The sequence below is a fragment of the Camellia sinensis genome, chromosome 3 (genome assembly GCF_055761805.1).
Source record: "Camellia sinensis isolate YWXY chromosome 3, ASM5576180v1, whole genome shotgun sequence".
Taxonomy (NCBI): domain Eukaryota; kingdom Viridiplantae; phylum Streptophyta; class Magnoliopsida; order Ericales; family Theaceae; genus Camellia; species Camellia sinensis.
The window spans coordinates 24,689,564-24,713,508 of record NC_138963.1 but is presented as its reverse complement, the minus strand read 5'-3'; the positions used below and the strand labels follow the sequence as shown (position 1 = coordinate 24,713,508).

At 34.7% G+C, this 23,945-nt stretch overlaps 2 protein-coding genes across 40 annotated transcripts; both read left to right on the top strand.

The window, feature by feature from the left end:
- Positions 1-237: 237 nt before the first annotated feature.
- On the top strand, positions 238-2,250 carry LOC145820845 (uncharacterized). The gene is made up of 4 exons (XM_082917411.1): positions 238-753; positions 831-1,311; positions 1,479-1,684; positions 1,885-2,250. The coding sequence occupies exons 1-4, from the start codon at positions 455-457 to the stop codon at positions 1,949-1,951; spliced, it is 1,053 nt and encodes a 350-aa protein (XP_082773537.1). The 5' UTR covers positions 238-454; the 3' UTR covers positions 1,952-2,250.
- Positions 1,964-15,441, top strand: LOC114309793 (cullin-1-like). 39 transcript variants are annotated; one of them, XM_082917428.1, is made up of 20 exons: positions 1,964-2,102; positions 6,489-6,561; positions 7,669-7,839; positions 8,356-8,456; positions 8,556-8,742; positions 9,066-9,137; positions 9,841-10,047; positions 11,339-11,574; positions 11,671-11,751; positions 12,212-12,379; positions 12,887-12,949; positions 13,255-13,327; positions 13,450-13,550; positions 13,770-13,861; positions 13,976-14,066; positions 14,170-14,492; positions 14,653-14,729; positions 14,882-14,917; positions 15,005-15,091; positions 15,171-15,441. In XM_082917428.1, the coding sequence occupies exons 17-20, from the start codon at positions 14,709-14,711 to the stop codon at positions 15,309-15,311; spliced, it is 285 nt and encodes a 94-aa protein (XP_082773554.1). In that variant the 5' UTR covers positions 1,964-2,102; positions 6,489-6,561; positions 7,669-7,839; positions 8,356-8,456; positions 8,556-8,742; positions 9,066-9,137; positions 9,841-10,047; positions 11,339-11,574; positions 11,671-11,751; positions 12,212-12,379; positions 12,887-12,949; positions 13,255-13,327; positions 13,450-13,550; positions 13,770-13,861; positions 13,976-14,066; positions 14,170-14,492; positions 14,653-14,708; the 3' UTR covers positions 15,312-15,441. The 39 variants fall into 33 exon arrangements, 24 of the variants coding, with proteins under 24 accessions (XP_082773554.1, XP_082773550.1, XP_082773548.1 ...); XM_082917424.1 differs by having other exon boundaries at positions 12,212-12,417; XM_082917422.1 differs by having other exon boundaries at positions 12,212-12,417; positions 12,851-12,949.
- Positions 15,442-23,945: the final 8,504 nt, after the last annotated feature.

The window sequence follows — 23,945 nt, the reverse complement described above, 5'->3', positions numbered from 1 at the left end:
CACAGTTTTGTGTATTTTCTTGATGATTAATTAGGGTAGTTTATAATTGAAAAATACAAGAATTAATCATTATATTTTAATATTTATGTAAATACATATCTCCTATGATAAAATAATGGAAAAATACATCAAAGTTCCACCAACCATACAAGAAAAGAAAGCAACCCAGCCACTTTGGACAGATTCCAAAACAGAAGGAAAAAGGAGAAGAATGCAAAAGCAACATGAAACAAGGAAAACAATCAAATTGGAGCCAATAATTTCGAGCAACAAATTAGGATACTCCAATAATTTCGAGCAACAAATTAGGATACTCCGCTGATCACTCTCCCTCCATATTGCACCACTTCATTCATTCATATATAGGTTCGTTGCCTTTTGGTGACACCACTACTACCTTTTACCTAATTCTCTTTCAGAACACACGATTACACAGTCTCTCTCTCTCTCAAAGATGAATAAGGTTTTTGCCGCCTTCTGGTACTCCGGCATTCTCCCCCTCCTCTCCTGCACCACCACCATCCCAACCACCACCACCACCTTCGAAAACCATGAGAGCCTCTCACGGCCTCAATCCGCCAAGAAAGCAGGGACGAAAGCGAAACAGAACAGTAAACAGAACAGAGAGAAAGACCTAGAAAAGAAAGACGGGAAGAAGAAATGTTTCCCTCAGTGGAGGAAGAGCAAGAAAGAAAAGGAGCCAATGTCCCCGTATTTGGCGTTGAGGCTGTTGGAGGAAGGGCAGTTGAAAAAGTAAATTCGATTTTCTCTATATTTCTCTCTCCCTCCTTCTTCTTCTCTCTCTAATTTGTCTCATTGAATTTCTACAGGAAAAAAGAGGATCTATTGGAACCGAAGACATCTATGGAGACATGTATAGAGGCCAGGCTCAGGGCAGAGCGCACTGCAGTAGACAGAGCAACTAAACTCAGTAGGCTGAACACGGCAGTGGATGAGACTACAAAAGTTGTTCAAGAATTAAAAACTGAATTTTCTGGAAGAAAATCATCACGGAATCTGCAAGTTTCAAGTTCTAAAACTGAAATTAGTACAAGTCCATACAAAACTAGAGGCAAACATACTGAACCAATACCTCAGTCAAGCACTGAGAACAGAGACAATGTTCAAGATTCTGGTGTCTTTGTAACTGAAAAAGGTGAATGTGCAAGTAGTCTTCTTACAGAAGAGCCACAGCAAGAGGTGCTGGAGATGGACCGTCTGGAAGCAGAGCTCGAGTCTGAACTGCAAAAGCTTCTTGGGTGCTCCACAGAAGCTTCTGGATTTGAAGGAAAAATATCAGACATTTGTGAGGTGTGCTTTGTCCTTATTTTTGTTTTTACTAGCATTGACTCATTTATATCTTTATACTCATCCTTGAGGTACAAGATTCTTTTGTTTCTATGGCTCTTTGATTATTTACCGCACTAGGAAAGTACTTCTAGCAAATGAATTTGCTTCTAAACAACTGTGCTTCTCAGTTTAATACAGAGATACATGTTCAAGATTCTGGTGTCTTTGTAACTGAAGAAGGTGAATGTGCAAGTAGTGTTCTTACAGAAGAGCCACAGCAAGAGGTGCTGGAGATGGACCGTCTGGAAGCAGAGCTCGAGTCTGAACTGCAAAAGCTTCCTCGGTGCTCCACAGAGCTTCTGGATAAGATGGAAAAATATCAGACATTTGTGAGGTGTGCTTTGTCCTTATTTTTGTTTTTACTAGCATTGACTCATCATTTATATCTTTATACTCATCCTTGAGATACAAGATTCTTTTGTTTCTATGGCTCTTTGATTATTTACCGCACTAGGAAAGTACTTCTAGCAAATGAATTTGCTTCTAAACAACTGTGCTTCTCAGTTTAATACAGACATAATTTGTGTTGTGCAGAATGAAGATGCTTCTTTCGAAGGATTTTACAAACCAGATGGCCAGACTTCTGATTCTTGTCAATTGAGTGAGGTGTTGCCATCTGAACTGGGTCAGAAACTGTCCATTTGCTCATCGAACAGCAAGAGAGCCAGATTGTAGGGCTAGAGTCTGAACTGCATTGGGCCCAATCTAAACTCCATGAGAAAGAAGCTGAACTCCAAGCATTGAAGGACTGCGTTAAGCGCCTTACTGAATTTTCACTAGCAACTTTAATTTATTTATTTTTTTAAATTTCTTCGTGCTTAAATTTTTTCTCTGTACAGCTGCATGACTAGTTTGGATTAATTTTTGTTAAATCGAGTTAAAGATTCTTTCATTTTTTCATGATGATCCCTGTTTGGCCTCAATTTTTTTGGATTTTTACTTTTCTTTTGTTTTTTTGGGACTTGACATTTTTTAAAAATACTAAAGCAAACAAAACAAAACAAAAAAGGAATCAAAAACAAAAACAAAACGACGACAACAAAAACAACAACAAAAAACAATCAGAAAAAAAGTTCGTATGAATTGGGCACAATTTTAGATTTTGTTGTTTAACATTGCTGCCACTCTTTGCACTTAAAAGAGTATAGGTAAGTGGACAGATAATTTTTCACTGGGATACAAAGATGTGAGATAAATGGCAGGTCCTACATATATAGTGAATTTCACAAGTCGGACTCACTTTTTGTCTCTATTCTGTAATCCATTTTTGTAAAAACCATCTTTATTTTACAAATGAAGAAAGTGAAGCCCAGAAGGAAGAAGAGAAGATTATTGATCATGGAGATTATGATAACAAGATGGGACCTGAGTCAAAGAGATCAGTGGTTGGGATGAAAAGATCAATGGACTTTGAACCATACATTTGTGACATGAAATGAAATGATAATCATTTTATATCTACCAAAAGCAAAGTGGGGAAAGGATAGTAAACTGGCAATTCTTGGATGCCCTGAGATTTCATTCTGGGTATACTTTTCATATGTGTAGGCCATCCATAACCATTAAATATTGTATCTATGTAATGCACATTGCCTGTTTCTCACTACAATACACTTGTCCCCCTCCCTCACTTCAGTTGTATGAACACATTTAGGAGCTGTTTCTTTCAGTTTAGTTGTAACTTTTAACTTCTAGTTTTAGTTTAATTAGAAATAATATGTTGCTTGTAATTTATGATGAAATAACTTGAGTTTATTTCAGTTTATTTGATGTCACATAAGTTCATATTAAAAAGTTGTTTAGGGCATGCTTCTCAACTTTTAGCTCTCGTAGGAAGTTGTTTTTATTTGAAAAAATTCTTTTATTTTTCTTGAATATTATTGAAAGTTATGATCTATACAATCTGTTAAGTTATTATAGTGTTTAGTGTTGCTTATAGCTTGTTTCATTGGTTTATTTTTATTTTTATGTTGTGAATCCATGTCAAGATTGTTTGATAATAATTCTGCTTATAGCTTATGAGTAACTTAAATAATTTTTTAAAATTCTGGCTCATGAGAACACCATGGGTCGCATTCGAAAAGGTTACGGTAGTGTTTGATAGAGTTTTCTAAATATGATTTGAGAATAGAGTTGTATTTTGAGTTTGTGAGTTTTGGAATTATGATTTAAATGTGAAAAATTTGTTTGGTGAATGAGTTTTGAATTGAGTGGGGAATTTTTGATGTGACATATGATATTTAATATAAAAACTTATAACTCATAACTAAACACACAACTCAAAATTCTATTCAAAATTCATAAAATTTTTTAAAAATTTCAATTTTTTTTATTTAAAATATAAAAAATAACAGGTGGCAATTGTAAAAAAAAATAAAAAAAAAATTGCACTGTTTCGGTCAATTGGCCGGATGTCCAGTCGGACAACCGGTCGAACGTCTGATTAGTCCAAATTTTCCCGCCTTGGCCAGAGTTTTCAAAAGTGAGCGTGGAATTCATTTTTGAAAACTGTAAACAAATACCATGTGCAAACCAAAGGGTGGAAATATATTTTGAGAACACAACTAAACACAACCTACAATTTTCCTTTGTTTAACCTCCCTATTCCTTTGAGGCCTTTGCTTGATTTTTTGTCTTGGGAAAGAATTTTGATCAAGGCCATGTATGCATAGCTAGTTCTTTATTTTAGAAGTTAACTCCCTTGGCATCTTAATTTTCCTTGTTGTCTACATATATATTTCAAATTTTGTTTATTTATTTATTGTTTTTGGGGTGGGGCTTAGACTGAAGACTTTTGTAAGGTTTAGGAAGTTAGTTTGTGAATGTGGAAGACTATAACACTGGTGTTTGGAGATTGCTTGGTCATGTTGCGATTAAGATATTTGACTGAACTGTTTAAGAACAATAGCTAATATATTTTGAAGTTGGGGGTATTCATTAAAATATGCACAATACTTTGTCACATGAAACAAAATTGACGATTTAATTAAAAACAAGAAATAGAGTTCTGTGAGGGTGATCCAAAAATAGTGTCTTTTGCAGATGCGGTTCTAATCTTGCATCACATTGTTAACAAGTGCTTTAATCCTTTCAGAAATCCAAAAGTAGTGTTAGCATTCTTGGCTCCTTGTATCAGTAGATAATGATAAGCTGATGCAAAATTGTCATCCTGATTAACAATGAATTGTGGGATTTAAGGGTTGGAAATCTGCCATGTAGTTTAATTAACACCCTTACTGCAGATTTTAGGGATAAATGGTATCTGACTAATATGCCTCATAATTTAGTTGGTGGCAGTACTGATCTTCAGTATAATGTGTTAGCATTCTTCTGTTGAAATAATTCCAGTCTTTTCTTTTTTTTTGTTTGAAACATCTCTACCCAAAGGATTCTAATTTCTAAGCATATTGAGATGTTTATGACTCTCTGTCCTGGGGTTCAAGATATAAATTGCTGCGTGACTGGAGGTGGTCTTGTTAGCCTTCCTTTTTTATGGCATCTTTGTACCCGAGACTTTATGTAAGGAAGCATGTTTCATGGTGATAGCTGCTTGGGATAAAGTACTGATGGCCTGTCACCGGATCAGCAGGAAGTGAACTTTTCCATAGAAATGTAGATGTGCTAAGGGAAACTGTGAACAGTGAATCAACATATACTGTCTTCCTTATCATTTCTCCTTCCGCCATGGTATTCTGTGTAGCCTAATCCAGCACTGACACTCTGTTATGTCATTCATGGGTTATGACAATATTGTGAGCACACAGTCGATGAATGTATGGCTGAGGAAAGAATGCACATTCGCGGAGGTGATGCCCCATTTATTATTCTGATGGAGTTTATAGAAAGGAAGCAAAATTTATGTGAAAACAAAATTAAAAGATACGTGTTTTGAGTTAAGAATCAAGTGCTCAGAACTTGATCTCTTTTTTTTTTTTGATCAACGCTCAGAACTTGATCTCTGGCTCTTTGTTCCTTATGTGGTTTTAATCTTAGTGGTAGTCTGGGGCAGCCAGATTTGGTTTGTTCAGCTGTCAATTCTTGTGGCTATTGTGGTAAATTTTTGTGCCCTCTGGTACCTGTTAAAGTCAGTATGACCATTCCTCTTGTTATGATAAACACACTTTTTTAGTACCTATGATTGATTGTGCATTTTGTTTCCATGTGAACATCTAAAATCTTTTCACAGCATACTAAAGGAAATACAAGCCTAGACTGACACAATATCGTTTAGTAAACTGCTAAAACATTTTTAACTGAAGTATTCTTTATAAAATCATGAACATTAAACATTATCTGGTCTGTTCTAAATGGACATGGTATATTGTATGCTTTCTGTTGTTAAAATAACAACTCAAATCTTGCGATTAAATTAAGTACTATTTTTGATTGGAGCATAATTTATCAATTTGCACCAAAATAAGACTGGCTGTGTTTTACTTCTTGGTGTTCTTAATAGGGTGTGGTCTTTTTCCTTCCAAATTAACGATGTATGCTCTTATGATGAATACATGTTGTACAGATCATTGGTCTCTTGGCCATACCCCAGTTTCAGGAGGAGAAGGGATTTGCATTGGTGGTCAGAGATTGAGAGTCATTTGTGCCCCAGTAATATTTATTTACATGATTGCTTCTTTTGAAAAGCATAGTTTTAAACTTTCTTCTATAGCTGCACCTGATATGTGTACCAGATTCCATGTATCTGGCTATCATGTTAAGCTAAGCAAGCCTGATATTAACACAAATTAGATGTTGGAATTGAGTTTTGAGCAAACACAGATTAGCCTAAACTCCAATTAAGCTCATAGCCTGATACTTGGGTATTTTGTGTGGGCATTTGTCTAGCTTGGGCCAATTAACAATCCTTGACCAGAAAGATGCTCTGATAATGTTAGTTAGTCCAAATTTCATGTCAACTTTCCATAATATGTGGATTAATAAGTCGCAAGTTCTTAACAAAATGCGTAAGGGATTTTGGTCATTTTCAGTTTGATCATAGTTGTATGTTCGATAACTTTTTGTCATCTTATTCCCTTATGTTTCTTGGGATATCTGTAATTTAACTTTCGGATGTACTATTGTTCTTCATTTTGAGACAACATGCTGCATCATGTTAACTTTAGAAAATTTTCCTTATTCAGGGGCATACAGATGGCCACATGGCGTTACTTCATGTCAGTACTTACTCGTTGATTGTAAGTGATCATTGTGTGGGTAAGATTTTCATTTTATACAAATAAAAAGTTTGTGCAAGAAATCAATTGGTACTTCTTACCTACAGCTTTACTAAGATGAGCTATTTAATTGTTAATTTTTTGGTTTATCAGTTCTCTTGATTGATACATGAAAATTTGATGAATGGGATACAAGAAACTCTCACTCTTGCTTAAGGCAAAATTTGATGAATGGGCTTCGCGCCTCGATGATTTTACTTCTATTATATTAGTATTATTGTTAATCTTATGAATTTATTTTAACAACGTCATCTAAGCACTGTACAGTGTTGGATTTACGTTGTATTGTATTATCATTTAACTTTTTAATTTTTCTTTTGGATATATATATATATATATATTTTTTGAATCTAAATATTGACTGGTCTTGTGATTTGTCACCTAGAAGGTACTTTTTAACACATCTATGGATTTTTTTTTTCTCCCAGTCAAGTAAGTGCAGTTTTGAATATTACTTCTGGTGCATACATGCATGTTAGTGTAATTGACATCTGATTCTTCTGCCCTATGGAATGGCAGTAAAAGCCAATTATTGTTTACATAGGGCCTGTAAATTTATTTCATTGAGCTTTGTAAACTATGTTATCCAAGTAAGAGAGTGTGTTTTCAAACAATAAGCACTAGTTTCAAATTGAATTATTATAGTGGTAAATATGTAAAATATCCATTTTCGTTAATGACATTAGTTTCAAATTGAATTATTATAGTTCAAGGTGGTAGAGTGTAGCAATTTTTCCATGGCTTTTAGGTTGATTATAACTCTGCGGACACACCACAAACTACAGTGATACCATATAAATTATATTAAGATGATTATTCTAGTGCTATGCTGTACAGATTTAAATTTGTGCTATGAAGAGTCTTGTCTTGGTTATAATTGGATGCCACTCTACTTGCACAAGTGAACAAGTTAATCTTCTGGAAAGTAAACATCCCATCACGGGCTGGAATCATTAGAAGCTCTTAGTTTCAACCATCACAACCTTCATTACTCGTGCCATGAAAATGTACACAATGACTTACTGCAACATCAAGAGGTTTTTGAGAATGGTTGCATAGCGATAATGCATTTTACTTGCTTTTTCAGTGACTCTGCATTCATTTGGAAGTGTTTGGAATTGATTTATAGTTGGTCATTGGCATTCTCCTGGACATGAAGATTGTTACCATCAAGATGTTTGGTAAAAAAAAGTTGATGTTGGTGATTCCTAATATATTCACAGAGAGCGAGAGATTATTTGTTTCTCCTGATTGCAAGGTATGTACATTTTATTGAGGATTATTTTGATAGCATGAAAAACAAATATTTATGTTTCGTGTAAATATCTGCTAAGTAAAACCACTACTAGTTGACATTGGTAGGAAAGAAGGAAAAAGGTGAAGGAAAAGATTTGAAGAGTTCCCTCTTGGCCCACCATTTCCTTTCCACCCAAGCCAAGATGGAAGCCAAGCAATCCCACTTTGGCTCTGTCTGGGGTACTCACTACAAGAAAAATGGGATTTAACGGCGTTTTTTTAAACGTCACTTTTTCTAATATTTAGCGACGTTTTATAAACGTCGCGTTTTGATTTAATTAAAACGGTACCGTTTACCAATACAAGTCGTTTTTAAACGCCTTCAAATGTCTCACCATGTTATCCCACTCCCACTCTTTCTCTCACAGCTCTGTGAGAATTAGAACCTCTCTCTTTCTTCAAACCTTCATTATCGATCCCTCAAATCTCTCATTCACTCGCTCACTCTCTCTTTCTCCCTAAAACCCTTCGGTCTCAGATATTACGATTCAACCTTCTTCAGCTGGTGATTTCGATTTCGAAGTTCTCTGTCACGATTTCAAAGCTCCACTGCCACCACCATCTGCATCGTCTACAAAGGTGAGCGCCACCGTCTACAATCTTAGTTTCGTATCCTCTCTCTCTCTTTCTCTCTCTCTCTCTCTCTCAAGCTCTTCCTTTCGTTGATTCTTCTCCTAGGGTTTGGATCAACTCTTTTCTTGCTTGACTATGTTGTGAGATCTGAGTTCGAACAGTGAAGGAAGCCCTAGATTGTTGTGTTTTGGGGGTTCTTCTTGTTCCTTGATGGCAATATCGTCTATACCGCTACATCTAAACCCAGCTACAGTTATTGAGACTAGATCATCTCTTTTTCCCCCGCAAGAAGGTAAGATTTGAAGTTTGAAGCACCAATGTATGTTATCGAAATTTCTTATTCAATAACATATGTTTCAGATCTGAGATTTCTCATTCAAAAATATGTTTGAGATTTGAAATTTCTTTTTCAAAAACATATGTTTCAGATCTGAGATTTCTCATTCAAAAATATATGTTTAAGATTCGAAATTTCTCATTCAAAAATATTTGTTTGAGATTTGATATTGCTTCCTTTAGGAACTTGTCGTGGTCAGTTTTGGTTTCATTTTCTTCTTGGTATGGCAAATTTTGTAACTTTTCCACTGAAATATTTGGTATCTGTGTGCATTGCAGGTTTGCACAAGCTCTCTCTATTGAACATGGAAGGTTGCCCTGTTACTACAGCATGCTTGGACTCTCTTGCAGGTTCACTTTTGCCTTTTCTTCTCCTCTTGCCTTTTCTTCTCCTCTGAGTCATCGCTATTGTAGTTATGTTACCGGATATTGCCATAAATATTGCATTTGTTTGCTTGTTCAAAGGTCCAAGAAAATAATTCTAAACTTACAATCAATTTAACAAATCCTTGTTCCCAATATTTGTATATTAAGTTAAACCATATGCTGAAATGTCTTTCCATGCTATCTTAACCACATTGATTCTGGTCCCTTGGCATTGCTTTCACTGTGGACAAATGAAATTCTTAATCTTACTATGGTTTTTGTATGATAGTTGAGAAACTTAATACAACAAAGCCAATTAATTGTGATAGGCCAAGTTGAGTTGAAGGTTTTAGTTACTAGTTTCCTAATTACAAATGAGATATCTGATATTTGTAATTCGAGTTTTCTTCTTTTAATTTTTATTTCTTTTTGGTTCAACCTACAGTTTCTTAAAAATCAGAAGAGCCTTCTCTCTCTATTTTTTTTTCCTTCTAAAAGTTAAAAAAAATTATTAGAAGGAGCCGAAGGGGGTGCAACCCTGCATAAATTGGATACTTTAAAAGAAAACATGCTTTCATTTGCATTTGCAACCTTTAGGCTTTGTTCCACCAACTGTGGGATTCTGTTGGTTTATTGCAATGACTCATGGTCACTTTTTAATATCTTCATTTGATTTTTTGAAATGCAGGTTGAGAAACTGATAAAGGAGCTGCCTAGTATGCTCGCTGATTTGTCCAATGGAGATCTAAATTCGGCAGAAAAGGATCATTTAAGCAATGGAATCTCTTTTCAACACACTGAAAATGGAACAAATCCCAGGGAGGCCCAAAGCATGCTTTTGGAGAGAATCGCCAGTGAAATGAACCGGCTAAAGTTCTACATCACTCATGCACAGGTCTATCTTGCTGTCATCCTCATGTTAACTCTATTAGCTTTCTTTGTGGTTTTTACATTTGTCTTATAATTTTTTTGCAACAATTTCTCAGTTACTTTTGTATCATTCATGTGCCAATAATGTTATTAAACTGTCTTTACTGAATGCTGTTGATGATATGCTTTCTGAGTTTTTTAAAATTTATTCATTAATTTTTGACTTTATGTTTCTGTTATTCACGACACAAGTTGTGAAAGTCTTAGTGATTGATTCATCATTTCATCTTCGAACTGTTACTTTACCAAAGAGCAAGACTATTTCAATGTTTTTCTGGAGCCTCTCTAGGTTGCTCTACAATTGAAACTTACAGTGTCTCTCTTGCATTTGGAAAACATATGCAAATCACGTTTCTTTCAAATAAACACAATTTTCTGTATGGTTTGTTATCTATACATTCCGTCATGAACACAATTTTCTGGTATGTGGTTATTACCTTGCTATTTGCTACTTCCGGCTATATGCTTTACATTTTACACCTATTGCACATTTAGCGTTGCTCTCTTCATATATTTGTTGAACAAGTCAGTGGAAAAGACCACATGCTCAACCATTTGAGCATTCCAGCAGCTTGTTTCACTCACCCAGAAATTAAGTATGGTTGGACTCACAGAGGTGAATATCAAATTTTCCAATTCCCATACCAAACCCACAAATTTTCCAATTAGTGTTAGCATCACTTTTCTTAATTTTTAACGGTGTTTTTATAACCGCCGCATATTATTTAACCAAAACGGCACCGTTTTATAATTGAAGAACCAGTACACTTTTTGGGCTTTTATGAATAATTACAAAAAGCTTCATTGAAACACCAAAAACCATTTTATCGGTTCATAATCTCAATTGCTTGGTTTTTTAAGAATGAAATTGGTTAATGTGTTAACGTTTTCTGTCCTAATGGCGTATGTATCCATTATAGAGGTTTATTAGTGTGGAATCTTTCTGCACTCACCTGATTATAGCAATCAATCATATAGATATCCTGGATGCTCTCTGGTTGATGCTCTAGTTATGGAATTGTTCATGACCAGAAAAGAAAGTTTTCCCTACAAAAATGCTGACAGCATAAGCAATATGTGTCAAGCATTGACAATTACTTTTTTTTTAATTTTTATTTTCTCTCTCTTTTTCTTTTCTTTTGTTTGTTTGTTTGTTTGTTTTTTTTTTTTTTTAATTTTTAAAATTTTTACCTCTGCGGATATACTTTTGTGTGGAGAAGTCTAATTTCCTTTCCTGCTGCATCTCATTTCTACAGGAAGAATTACGTCCTTATTTCTCACTGCCAGTGGTTATAGATGGTTTTTTCAACCTCTCAAAGATGCTCTTTGATATTGCCAGTGGTTATTTCTCACTGTCAGATTTTACTGTGTCAAAAATTGCTTAGGCATTCCAATAGCTTACTTCTATTTTGATCCATATTCTCGTCCACTGGAAAAACATGGGGGGCATGGATGGACATCGTTGCTGGTTGGAGCCGTATTTTGTGTGAGGGTACTTTGTTCGATTCTTCTTCTTCATCGTTTTTATTCTTCATTTCTTCTTTGATTCTTCTTGGTTTTTTACATTTTTTTTTCTTCTTTTTTGCAGTGCAGCAAGAAGACCCACTCGAAGTCGATTTCCTCCCTTTTGTCGAAGTTGATTTCATCTGTTTTTCGCAGCAACAAGAAGGTGACTTCAGCCCAGCCCTTGTTTTTTTTTAGGCCTCTTTAATTCATTCAATAGTAAACAGTAGCAAAGAGAGTCCTGGAATCCTAGGTCCCTATCATGCATTGATCTACCTAGTAATAGTCTAACAGAGAGCTTTCATTTGAATATATATTACTTAGTAGTTAGTTGTTGTCCCATTCAGAATCATAGAATCCAAAATTCTCACACAATGATTTCAGGTCCCTATCATGCAAAATGTTGAGAATTTATTTTATTAGTTTGCTAAATACATTATTAAGCTTTTCTAATTATATAGTTGCATTGTTAATGCCTCTAAGAAGGCTGTAGTTGATCTTCACAAGTAATAATGAATAGTTTGTCGGTGGTAAAACAACTACTTCATTTTATTATTTATTGTTTCTACATAATTAATGTGTTCTTGCATTAATAACATTTTTTTTTTACCTTTTAACAAGTGCAGGTGGTGCTGTCCATACTTGAACTGTCTGTAATCTCTCTTATGCGCTATTCGACCAAGAAATGGTCTTCTTGATTCAGTTCTCGGTAACCAAAATTATCAAAGCGTTCTTTCTCTCGTGGGCAATGCTGTATCCACCAAGAGCACATTTCATGTTTTCTACTGCCCAAGGTATCGCCAACCATAATTTCTTCATCAAAAGGATATCGGTGCGTACTGTTACTCTTCTGCTTATTACCATATGTGACTACTAGAACTAAAACTTAGAAAGCTTATGATATAGCTTGTCTTTGATACATATTAGTGGTAAACTTGCATCCAACCCAAATGGCTGGCATAGAGCTTTATCAGTGACTGGTTGCAGCACACTTTGTGAAAATTTGTGGGAAGCATGGTATAAGAGGGTTGTTGCATGTGCGATTATAATAGTTGTCAAAAAAGGTTTTTTAAAAAAAAAAGAAAGGAAAGGAAAGTAAGAAAGAAAGATTATGTGTTGTCAATAGGCATTTCATCTGGATGTAATGCGCAAAATAGTGTGGATAACTGGTCAAATAAACTTTCAAGCTTTAAAGAAATAAAATTGAAATAAGAAAATGAAGATTGCATTTGCGTTTCACTTCGGTTAATTTGTTAAAGACACAGGTTATGGCTGCACTAGTGCTAAAATGCTGCTATCAGGTTTATAACGTATAATTTGGAACAAATGGGCCTTGATGACAGAGTACTCCCAATTTATTTTAGGTATGGCTTTAATTAATGTATAATTTTGGACATAATTCTTGGTTATGTTTTCCTCCTGTTTGAAGGTTTTATAAGGTCTGAAAGTGAAACGAAGTAATAGTATCAATGGAAATAAATTTTTTAGTTTTCAGCTTACATAAGACTCGAGCCATGTTATCTAATTGACCCAATTGGTTTCCGTTAGCATGGCATACTTAAGTATGTCTAAACATAATCACTTAAGTTGGAAATTGATATTGTTTTTATCTATTTATTCCTGGCTAATGTCCCTCTTTTTTCCATGGTCTTGCTGGCCGATATTGCAGATAATTGAGTCACAGCTTCCTTCATTTTTCAACAACTTTGATCCTCGTGCTGCTGCTGCTAATTTCCCTTCAGGTAATGGACTTTCTAATTTTACCATCAGATTCTCAAGTATTCATCACTGTTGTTTAGCTGGCTCTCGGATGTGCTTATAGCTTGAAAGTGCAAATAACATTTTTAAAAATTGGACATGTCAGGTGCGCAAGCATATTTGGCTGGGCTTACATTCGCATTAGCCGTTTCACCTTGCAGCACTCCTGTGCTGGCAACCCTGCTTGGATATGTAGCTGCATCCAAGGTACTTTTAAATGTTTATTGATTTCAATTTCCATCTGAATTATTACCTTTGCAGACTGCTTTATACTGATCTTCCTACCATCGGTAGGTGGAGGCCAAATCCATGCCATCATTGATAAACTGTTTGCCACTCTGTTTCGTTCTTACTCCTACACTTTTTGTTTGTCTAATTTTTATTGTTCGTTTGTATCTTGGGCAATTTCTAACACATTGTCTGCAGAGCCTGCTTTCATTCCGCAAATTCTCAGCATGGATCAACCCAATGAGATATTTTCTCCCCATTTTTTGGCATTAGGATAAGTTGTGCTTGAGGTTCCTTTTTTGCATCTACTCTTCAATGTTCATCTTCATTAGTGGTCAGATGTTGACAATTATGTTCCTTCGAGTGTGGTGGTCGCTCATATACATGTATTTGATGTTTTGTAGTGGTGCTTTCCTCTTAGGCGGTGGTATTTATACTCTGTTGGACCGGCTTTTCCCAGTGACAATGGCTTGACGGCGCAAGAATGGAAAACATGCAAGTGTCCCTAATTATTACTCTGTATCTGCTTCTCATTGCTTCAGTAACTTGAAATTCATAGACTCTTTGCTATAAATACTAAAGAGACAAACCATGCCAGTAATAAAATACTAAAGAGACAAACCATGCGGAGGAGAAACTGTAACAAACTTGGGTCAGATTGGCCTGAAGAGACAAACCATGACTCACAATGGATTAAGATCTTTGAACAAATTGGACATGCTACAAATGAAAAAGAACGCGAAAGCAATCGCCAAGCATGCCAGTAATAAAAATGGTCCCAAAACTGAGAATGATAGACCATCAAGCGCCATTATGTATGGAAGTGGGATGAACATTGTTTTTGTGGGAGCTGAGGTGGGTCCATGGAGCAAAACTGGAGGGCTTGGTGATGTTCTTGGGGGACTGCCACCAGCCATGGCGGTAAGCATCTGTGTCCAGCTCTATTTTTTTTATTTACTATACTTGTTTATTTGCTACTATAGTTGAATCATCTTCTTGCTTAGTTTTGTGGTAAATTGGTAAAACATTTAGGATGATGAATTTTTAACTGATCTGATTTCTATGCCAAATCATCATCTAGGGCAATGGGCATTGTGTTATGGCAGTTTCCCCACGTTACGACCAGTACAAAGATGCATGGGATACTCATTGACCAAGGTTGTTCACTTAAAATTTTTCTTTCTTTTCCTTTTTTTATTTTATTTCCTCTTTTCTGGGTGGAAAGAACATATCTACTCTTGTATATGTCTTAGTGATAATCTTTTCTAATTTTATTTCTGGTTCTAATGCTAAGAAGTGTCCTGGTACAGGCAGATAAGAAAGATGTGGTTGGTCTGCAGGAACAGGTAATGTCAAATTCTTATAGTACTTCACTTCTAGGATTTGTCAATGGATTCTTGGTATGGGAACTGACTAACCTGTGGGGCCTTCAGGTTTTTGTTAGAAAAGTTATCAAGCTTCATGACAAGTACATGGCGTACGTAAATAACTGTTTTATGAACCATACTCTTTTCCACAAGGTTTGTATTAAACAATTGCTGCATAGTCGTGGTTTCCTTCCTATTATTCATGTATTAAAATCTCCTTTGTTTGCCTTAGGCACTCAAAGAGGCTTTTGAAGTCTTCTGTAACAAAGTTGTTGGTGGAAGCTCAAGTGCAGAACTACTAGCCACATTTTGTGATAAGATTCTTAACAAAGAACCAAACAACAAAACAATCTCTCCACCGAATCCACATTAGTGTGCTTTCTATTCCTTTTTAATTTTTTTGGAAAAATTACACTTCTTGACCATTTTGATTTTAATTGATGTATTTAAAAACTGAATTGTTTCTATTCTTAGGTATGCAATGCATTGTTTTTTATTTTTAATTTTGTTTTCAAGTTTAGTTTATTTATTATTTTAATAAACGTCAATTATTAGTTCTTGATAATTGTTTGACATGTATTTTTTTTGTTCAACCATATTAAATTAGCACAATTTAAAAATTAAAAAAAAAGGCTGTGGCGGCGTTTAAAAAACGTCACTATATCCCACTCTAACGGTTAGATTTTAAAATGTATAAATGTCTATGATGGCGTTTTCAAAAACGTCGCTAAATGTCCATAGTAACGTCATAATACAGCTAGGTGGGACATTTGGCGGCGTTTTTAAAAATGTTGCCTATACTAATATAACGACGTTTTTCAAATGCCAAAACGCCATAAAGTTATAGCGACGGCCGCGTCGTCGGCGTTTGGTATTAAACGTTACAAAAAGAATTAGCGACGTTTTTAAGTAGATTTTCCAGCAGTGACTTGAAAGAGAAGAGGGTGATGTTGAGGAAGTTGATGAATTTTCAAGGTTACAGACAGAGCTCGTTCGGATTAAAGGATTTGATGAGAAAAGAAAGAAAATGGAGAGAAAGATGTGCAATTTTTTAGGGCTTATATTGGTAATAATAGTTTTTTTTTGAATTTTTTATGTTCATGTAGTATTTTAATATCTTTTTACACCTACTTCATGCACTGTAAATCTTGCATTATCAGAAAAAAGTGTAGTGAAAAATTTAATGGAGGTATTTAGAAGCTTCTAGAACTATTTATGTAATTATGTACAAATATTCAACACTCTCTCAATTATTTTGGAATGTTTTGGATTGTTCCACTATTCTTCAATTTTTTGCCTCTTCTCCTTGGTAGACAGTTCTGTCTAAACAAGTGAGTGTTGGAAAAATGGTTTAATATAGGTATATTTTTTAGCCCAATTTTAAGTGGGCCCCAAACGTCTTTTGGGGTGGGTCCAAAGAGGTGAAGTGTTTGGGGGTGGGTCTGAAGAAGTGAAGTGTTCCTTGCCGCGTGGCAAGTCACACGGTGAAAACGGAACGTCAAAACCATTTTTGAGTGAATGTGAAGTTGACGTCGTTTTCGGGTCTAACATTATTTTTTAGATAAAATTCATTTGAATTTTTTCAATAAAAATTATTATGAGATTTTAATTTATATCTAAATTCAATTTTTGAGTTCCTAAGTGGTTTCCTAAAGTTTGTACTTCTTCATTTATTAATTAAACTATTCAAATAGTTTAATATATAATTTCCAAACAATTTTTTGATACTTTTCCACCTTTAGCATTTTTGATTAAACTATTCAAATAGTTTAATAATAATTTATACCCCAACAGTTCCTTATGACTGTTCCACCAACGGTACAATTTTCAAACAATTTGAAAAAATGTCCCAAGATGCAACGGTCAGATTCGGTTTTATAATTGCAATGAATCTGCTTGAAATTTCAGAAAGTATCTGTTGACACTTGTTGCACCTGTTCAGTCTAACAGCACCTGTTCGGGGCTGTGTAATTTTGCCTATAAATACAGCCATGATTCCAGCAATCTAAAGATCGAAAAATCAATCTGCAAAATCCCATCTTTGCTGTCCAGTTTTTATTTTGTACATTATTCTTCATTTTAGTTTTAGCATAAATATTCAGAGAGTTAGAACACAGGTTTGGTTTGCCGAACAATTTGTTTTGGAGTGCTACTACAAATTGGTTAAGATTATTGTATCCTGGGAGATAGACGTCACTCAACCGTAAGTACCGTAGCGAGGCGAATCTGTCTTAAGGACAGAGTGTCACACACTCGACTTGGTCTTTGAATTATTTATTCGGTTCTACAAAATAAATACTGTAAGTTTTATTTTATTTTGTTTGAATTGTTTCATTTATTTTATTTACACAGAAGATTGTTCTAACAATCTTAAGAGAGATTCGAATTTATTCTGTTTACAGAATTTTTTCGTTTGTTTCCTTTTCTCTTTCTTCTTTTAAGAAAATTATTTTCTGTGGATTTACAAAATAATATTCTGGTTGGAAAAACAAATAGTGATTATATGCTATTTGACAGATAGTAGTAATATACTGTCTATTTTCTTTGACAACTAGTAGTACGATACTGGTGTCATTAACAATTCGGAATATATTTTTGTGGAATTTTTTCAGAAATTAATTTTGGGTTTTATAAATTATTTTCTGAGTTTTCATTACTTAAAATTCTGTTTTAGTATTTTAATTATTAAAGTGTTACAAAAATTAATTTTCTGTGTAGAATTAATTTGGTTAAATAAAATTTTATTTTATTTTCAAATTAATTGAAAAATAAAAGTTATTTTCTTATTTCTTTTATTTTGCAAAATTTAATTTCCTGTGTGGAATTAATTTGGTTGAATAAAATTTTATTTTATTTCCAAATTAATTGGAAAATAAAAGTTACATTCTTGTTTCTTTTTACAGAATTTAAATTTGTGAATTTGGTTTAATTTTCTGTGTAATGTAAATTCTAATTCTAATTATACTTTTGTTTATAAATTAGAATTGATGGCTATTGAAGCTAATGCACAAACAAGTACTACTGTATTGGCTGCAATTGCACCAAACCCCTCTCTTGTGGTGACAGTACCAATAAATCATGGAGAGAAACCAGAGAAGTTCTCAGGAACTGACTTTAAAATATGGCAACAGAAAATGTTGTTCTATCTTACAACTCTGAACCTGTCGCGTTTCCTCCGTAAAGATGCTCCTATCCTAAAAGAGGATGAAACTGACCGGCAAGTGGTTGCTACGGTTGATGCCTGGAAACATGCCGATTTCCTTTGCCGGAATTACATCTTAAATGGACTTGACAACACATTATACAACATCTACAGTCCAATCAAGACAGCAAAAAAACTTTGGGAATCGTTGGAAAAAAAGTACAAAACGGAAGATGCCGGCTCAAAGAAATTTGTGATTGACAGATTTTTGGATTTTGTAATGGTTGATTCAAAAACTGTGATCAGCCAACCTCAAGATTTCCAACTCATTCTGCATGACATTCACGCAGAAGGCATGTTTCTCAGTGAATCCTTTCAAGTTGCAGCCTTAATTGAAAAATTACCAAATGGCTGGAAGGAATTCGAGAACTACCTTAAACACAAGCGCAAAGAAATTTCTATGGAAGAATTAATTGTGCGTTTAAGGATTGAGAAGGACAACCGCAATTCTGAAAAGCGGGCTGGTAAGCTTCCTATGGAGTCTAAGGCAAATGTAGTGGAACATGCTTCAAAAACCAAGAAACGAAAGTCTTTTGGAGAAAGTTCATCACAAGGCTCTAAAGGGGGGGAAAATAAAAAGTACAAGTTTAATGGCAAATGTTACATCTGTGACAAAGAGGGACATCGGGCCAAAGATTGCCGTAGCAAAGGCAAAAACAAAAGAAGAACAAGCAAAAAGCCTGCTCAAGCTCATATGACCGAAGTGGACAATATTTCCAATGGTGTCGATGACGTCAATCTTTCTGCAGTTGTTTCCGAGGCAAATCTTGTTGGAAATCCTAAAGAATGGTGGGTGGACACTGGTGCTACTCGCCATATTTGTGCCAACAAAAAGATGTTCACATCTTATTCTACAGTGGACAATGGTGAACAACTCTTTATGGGCAACTCCTCAACTTCCAAAGTTAAAGGACAATGAAAGATTGTACTTAAGATGACATTTGGAACGGAACTCACTCTCAACAATGTGCTACATGTACCGGACATTCGCAAGAATTTTGTTTCTGAATCTCTGTTGAGTAAGAATGGGTTTAGGCTAGTATTTGAGAGTGATAAATTTGTACTTACGAAGAATGGGATATACGTAGGAAAAGGTTACATGTTTGATGATTTTTTCAAATTAAATGTAATGACCGTTGTACCCTCAATTATTAATAATAATATATCTTCTTCTTACTTGCTTGAGTCTTCAAATTTATGGCATGGTAGACTAGGACATGTTAATTATGGATCTTTTCGTAGATTAATTAATATGGAATGTTTGCCTAAATTTGACATTGATTCAAATCATAAATGTGAAATTTGCGTTGAGGCAAAATTATCTAAAACTCCTTTTCATTCAATTGAAATAAGTACGGAACCATTTGAATTAATTCATAGTGACATTTGTGATTTTAAATCAATTCAAACTAGAGGTGAGAAAAAATATTTTATCACTTTTATAGATGACTGTACTAGATATAGTTATGTTTATTTAATTCGAATCAATGATGAAGCTTTAGAAACTTTCATTCAATGTAAGAATGGAGTTGAAAATCAACTTGGTAAGAAAATCAAGAAACTTAGAAGTGATAGAGGTGGTGAATATGAATCACCTTTTGGTAAATTTTGTAAAGAATATGGAATAATTCATCAAACCACCGCTCCTTACTCACCTCAGCAAAATGGAATTGTTGAAAGTAAAAATAGGACTTTAAAAGAAATGATGAATGCCATGTTAATAAGTTCTGGATTACCTCAGAACTTGTGGGGGGAAGCAATACTTTCTGCTAATTATATTTTAAATAAAGTACCCCGAAAGAAAGTGAATCAAACACATTATGAAATGTGGCATGGAAGAGTACCATCCTACAAATACTTAAAAGTGTGTGGGTGTTTGGCTAAAGTGACTATTCCTAATCCTAAAAAGACTAAGATAGGTCCTAAGACCATTAATTGCATTTTCATTGGTTATGCCAAGAATAGTAGTGCATATCGGTTTTTGATTCATAAATCAGAACATTCCAAAATGCATGTAAATACTATTATTGAATCTCAAAATGCATCTTTCTTTGAACATATATTTCCAAATAAGACTGGACAAAAGATTAGTAACAATAAAAGATCTCATGATCGAGAACATGATCAAGAACAAGAGTTAGATCAAAATGAGGAAGAGGAACCTAGGCGTAGTAAACGTGCTAGAACCTCAAAATCTTTTGGTCCAGATTTTCTAACATATTTGTTAGAAAATGAGCCTTTAACTTATAAAGAGGCTATGTCCAGTCCTGAAACTCCTTTATGGAAAGAAGCTGTCAACAATGAAGTTGAATCCGTCTTGCAAAATCACACTTGGGAATTAGTGGACTTGCCACCAGGTTGTAAACCTCTTGGGTACAAGTGAATTTTCAAAAGGAAAATGAAAGCGGATAGATCAATTGACAAGTACAAGGCAAGACTTGTGGTCAAAGGATTTAGACAAAAAGAAGGTCTTGATTACTTTGACACATACTCACCGGTTACTAGAATAATATCCACTAGAATGCTAATTGCCATTGCATCTTTATACAATCTAAAAATTCATTAAATGGATATGAAAATTGCTTTCTTAAATGGTGAGTTAAATGAAGAAATTTATATGGAACAACCAGAAGGTTTTTCTATTCCCGGAAAAGAAAAGAAAGTGTGTAAATTGGTTAAATCATTATATGGTTTAAAACAAGCGCCAAAGTAGTGGCATGAGAAATTTAACAAGGCAATGATGTCAAATGGATTTAAAATTAATGAGTGTGACAAATGTGTTTATATTAAAAATATAGACAAAGGTTATGTCATTATATGCTTTTATGTAGATGATATACTCATCATAGGTAGTAATAATGACATGATTAAAACTACCAAGAAAATGTTGAATAAACATTTTGACATGAAGGAAATGGGCATTGTTGATGTAATTCTTGGTATGAAAATTACCAAAACATCAGAAGGTTATGCTTTGTCACAATCTCATTACATTGAGAAAATACTTGACAAATTTAGCAAAGATGATGATCATCTTGCTAGAACACCTGTAGATGTTAATTTGTATCTTTCTAAGAATGTACAGGATAATATTTCTCAATTAGAGTATGCCTAAATTATTGAAAGCTTAATATACTTGATGAACTGCACTCGTCCAGATATAGCTTATGCAGTAAGTAAATTAAGTAGATATACGAGTAATCCGGGAGTAGAACGCTGGAAAGCAATTATAAGGGTTTTAAGGTATCTCCGATTTACACGTAATATTAGGCTGAATTATACTAGATATCCAGCGGTACTTGAAGGTTACTATGATGCAAACTGGATATCGGATACTAGAGACTCGAAGTCCACCAGTGGGTATGTCTTTACTCTTAGTGGGGCGACTATATCTTGAAAATCTTCAAAACAGACTCGTGTTGCTAGGTCTACTATGGAATCAGAATTCATAGCTTTAGACAAAGCTGGGGAAGAGGCAGAATGACTTCGCCACTTCCTTGAAGATATTCCAATGTGGCCAAAACCGGTACCTGCTATATGCATACATTGTGATAATCAATCAGCTATAGGTAGAGCACAGAGTCATATGTATAACGGTAAGTCACGACATATTCGTTGTCGACATAATACCGTAAGACAACTACTCTCTAATGGAATTATTTCCATAGAATACGTTAAGTCTAAAGATAATATAGCGGATCAACTAATCAAAGGGTTAGCAAGAGAGTTAGTTGAGAATTCATCGAGGGGAATGGGACTTAAGCCTCCTAAATAAGAGTTACCATAACGGCAACCCAACCTAGTTGACTGGAGATCCCAAGATCTAGGTTCAAAGGGACAACAGAGTTGTGAATGACTTAGAAGGATCACTAGGGAGTCTAACTCCTATCTATTTCTTTGATGAAATAGTGATAACTGCAGCATTTGAGGTTAAGTAAAATTTTAATGATTCTTTTATCTAAGTAAACCTAGTGGAGTATGGCAGGATACTCTTCATAAGCATCACCTATGTGAGTGTAAACTGGTCCAGTTCTGTGAGATCTGTAAAGGGCTACAATTCTCTAGAGCACTCATGAAAGACCAGGTTGTTCAGGGCCAAAATGAACACAATAGTAAGAACTAAATTGTGTCGGGAGATTTACTGTGTGAGTTCTATTGTCTTACACAAACGGCTGAACAGTTCAAGACATCATATTCACTGGTTAGCTAGTAGATCCGATAGTGTCTCACAAGGCAAGGTTCAAAGCCAAAGCCTACTTATCCTTTGCAGAATATTTCCAATTTCTGTACTCTCTGTAATTAGATCATATTGTTGCATTTTCTCTCCGTCAAATTCCATTCATGTGGGGGATTGTTGGAAAAATGGTTTAATATAGACATATTTTTTAGCCCAATTTTGAGTGGGCCTCAAACATTTTTTGGGGTGGGTCCAAAGAGGTGAAGTGTTTGGGGGGTGGGTCCGAAGAAGTGAAGTGTTCTTTGCCGCATGGCAAGTCACACGGTGAAAACGGAACGTCAAAACCATTTTTGAGTAAATGTGAAGTTGACGTCGTTTTCGGGTCTAACATTATTTTTTAGATAAAATTCATTTGAATTTTTTCAATAAAAATTATTATGGGATTTTAATTTATATCTAAATTCAATTTTTGGGTTTCTAAGTGGTTTCCTAAAGTTTGTACTTCTTCATTTATTAATTAAACTATTCAAATAGTTTAATATATAATTTCCAAACAGTTTTTTGATACTTTTCCACCTTTAGCATTTTAGATTAAACTATTCAAATAGTTTAATAATAATTTATACCCCAACAGTTCCTTATGACTGTTCCACCAACGGTACAATTTTCAAACAATTTGAAAAAATGTTCCAAGATGCAACGGACAGATTCGGTTTTATAACTGCAATGAATCTGCTTGAAATTTCAGAAAGTATCTGTTGACACTTGTTGCACCTGTTCAGTCTAACAGCACCTGTTCGGGGCTGTGTAATTTTGCCTACAAATACAGCCATGATTCCAGCAGTCTAAAGATCGAAAAATCAGTCTGCAAAATCCCATCTTTGTTGTTCAGATTTTATTTTGTGCATTATTCTTCATTTTAGTTTTAGAATAAATATTCAGAGAGTTAGAACACAGGTTTGGTTTGCCAAACAATTTGTTTTGGAGTGCTACTACAAATTGGTTAAGATCATTGTATCCTGGGAGATAGACGTTACTCAACCGTCAGTACCGTAGCGGGGGCTGTAACAACCCTTATACTGTTTACCGATTAATGACTGATTGATTACCGATAAACATTGATTACCGTTAAACTGAGCTGATTAAAGTACTGAACTGACTGACTGAAAACTGGAACTGAATTGACTAAGTATGAGTGTTAATCTGTATTCTATCTGTTTGATTGTTTATTTGATCTGTTCACATTTTATGTTTAAACTGCTAATCGAAGGCCTTGTCGGCGGGCGGACCTGGAATTGATTAATGTTCTGTGTTCATTAGAATTTATAGGATTTTATGGTATAATTATCTGAAAACTGATTAGGTATGATTAAATTAGATTAAAATGAGTTAGAGTGCATGAGTTGATTTATTCACCATATTGCCATTGTTAGTGGGCCTCTTATTATAACATATTAGAGCCTTTGCATACTTGAATCAAAACACTTCTTCAGCCACATTTTGAGCCTACAACCGACCTTAGAGAGAGAGAGACTTGAGAAGTTGATTTCATCTCAAATTGCTTGTGAATTGCTTGGTAATTGGAGTGTAGATTGCTACTTTGAGCTCCCAAACCTTGAATACAAGAC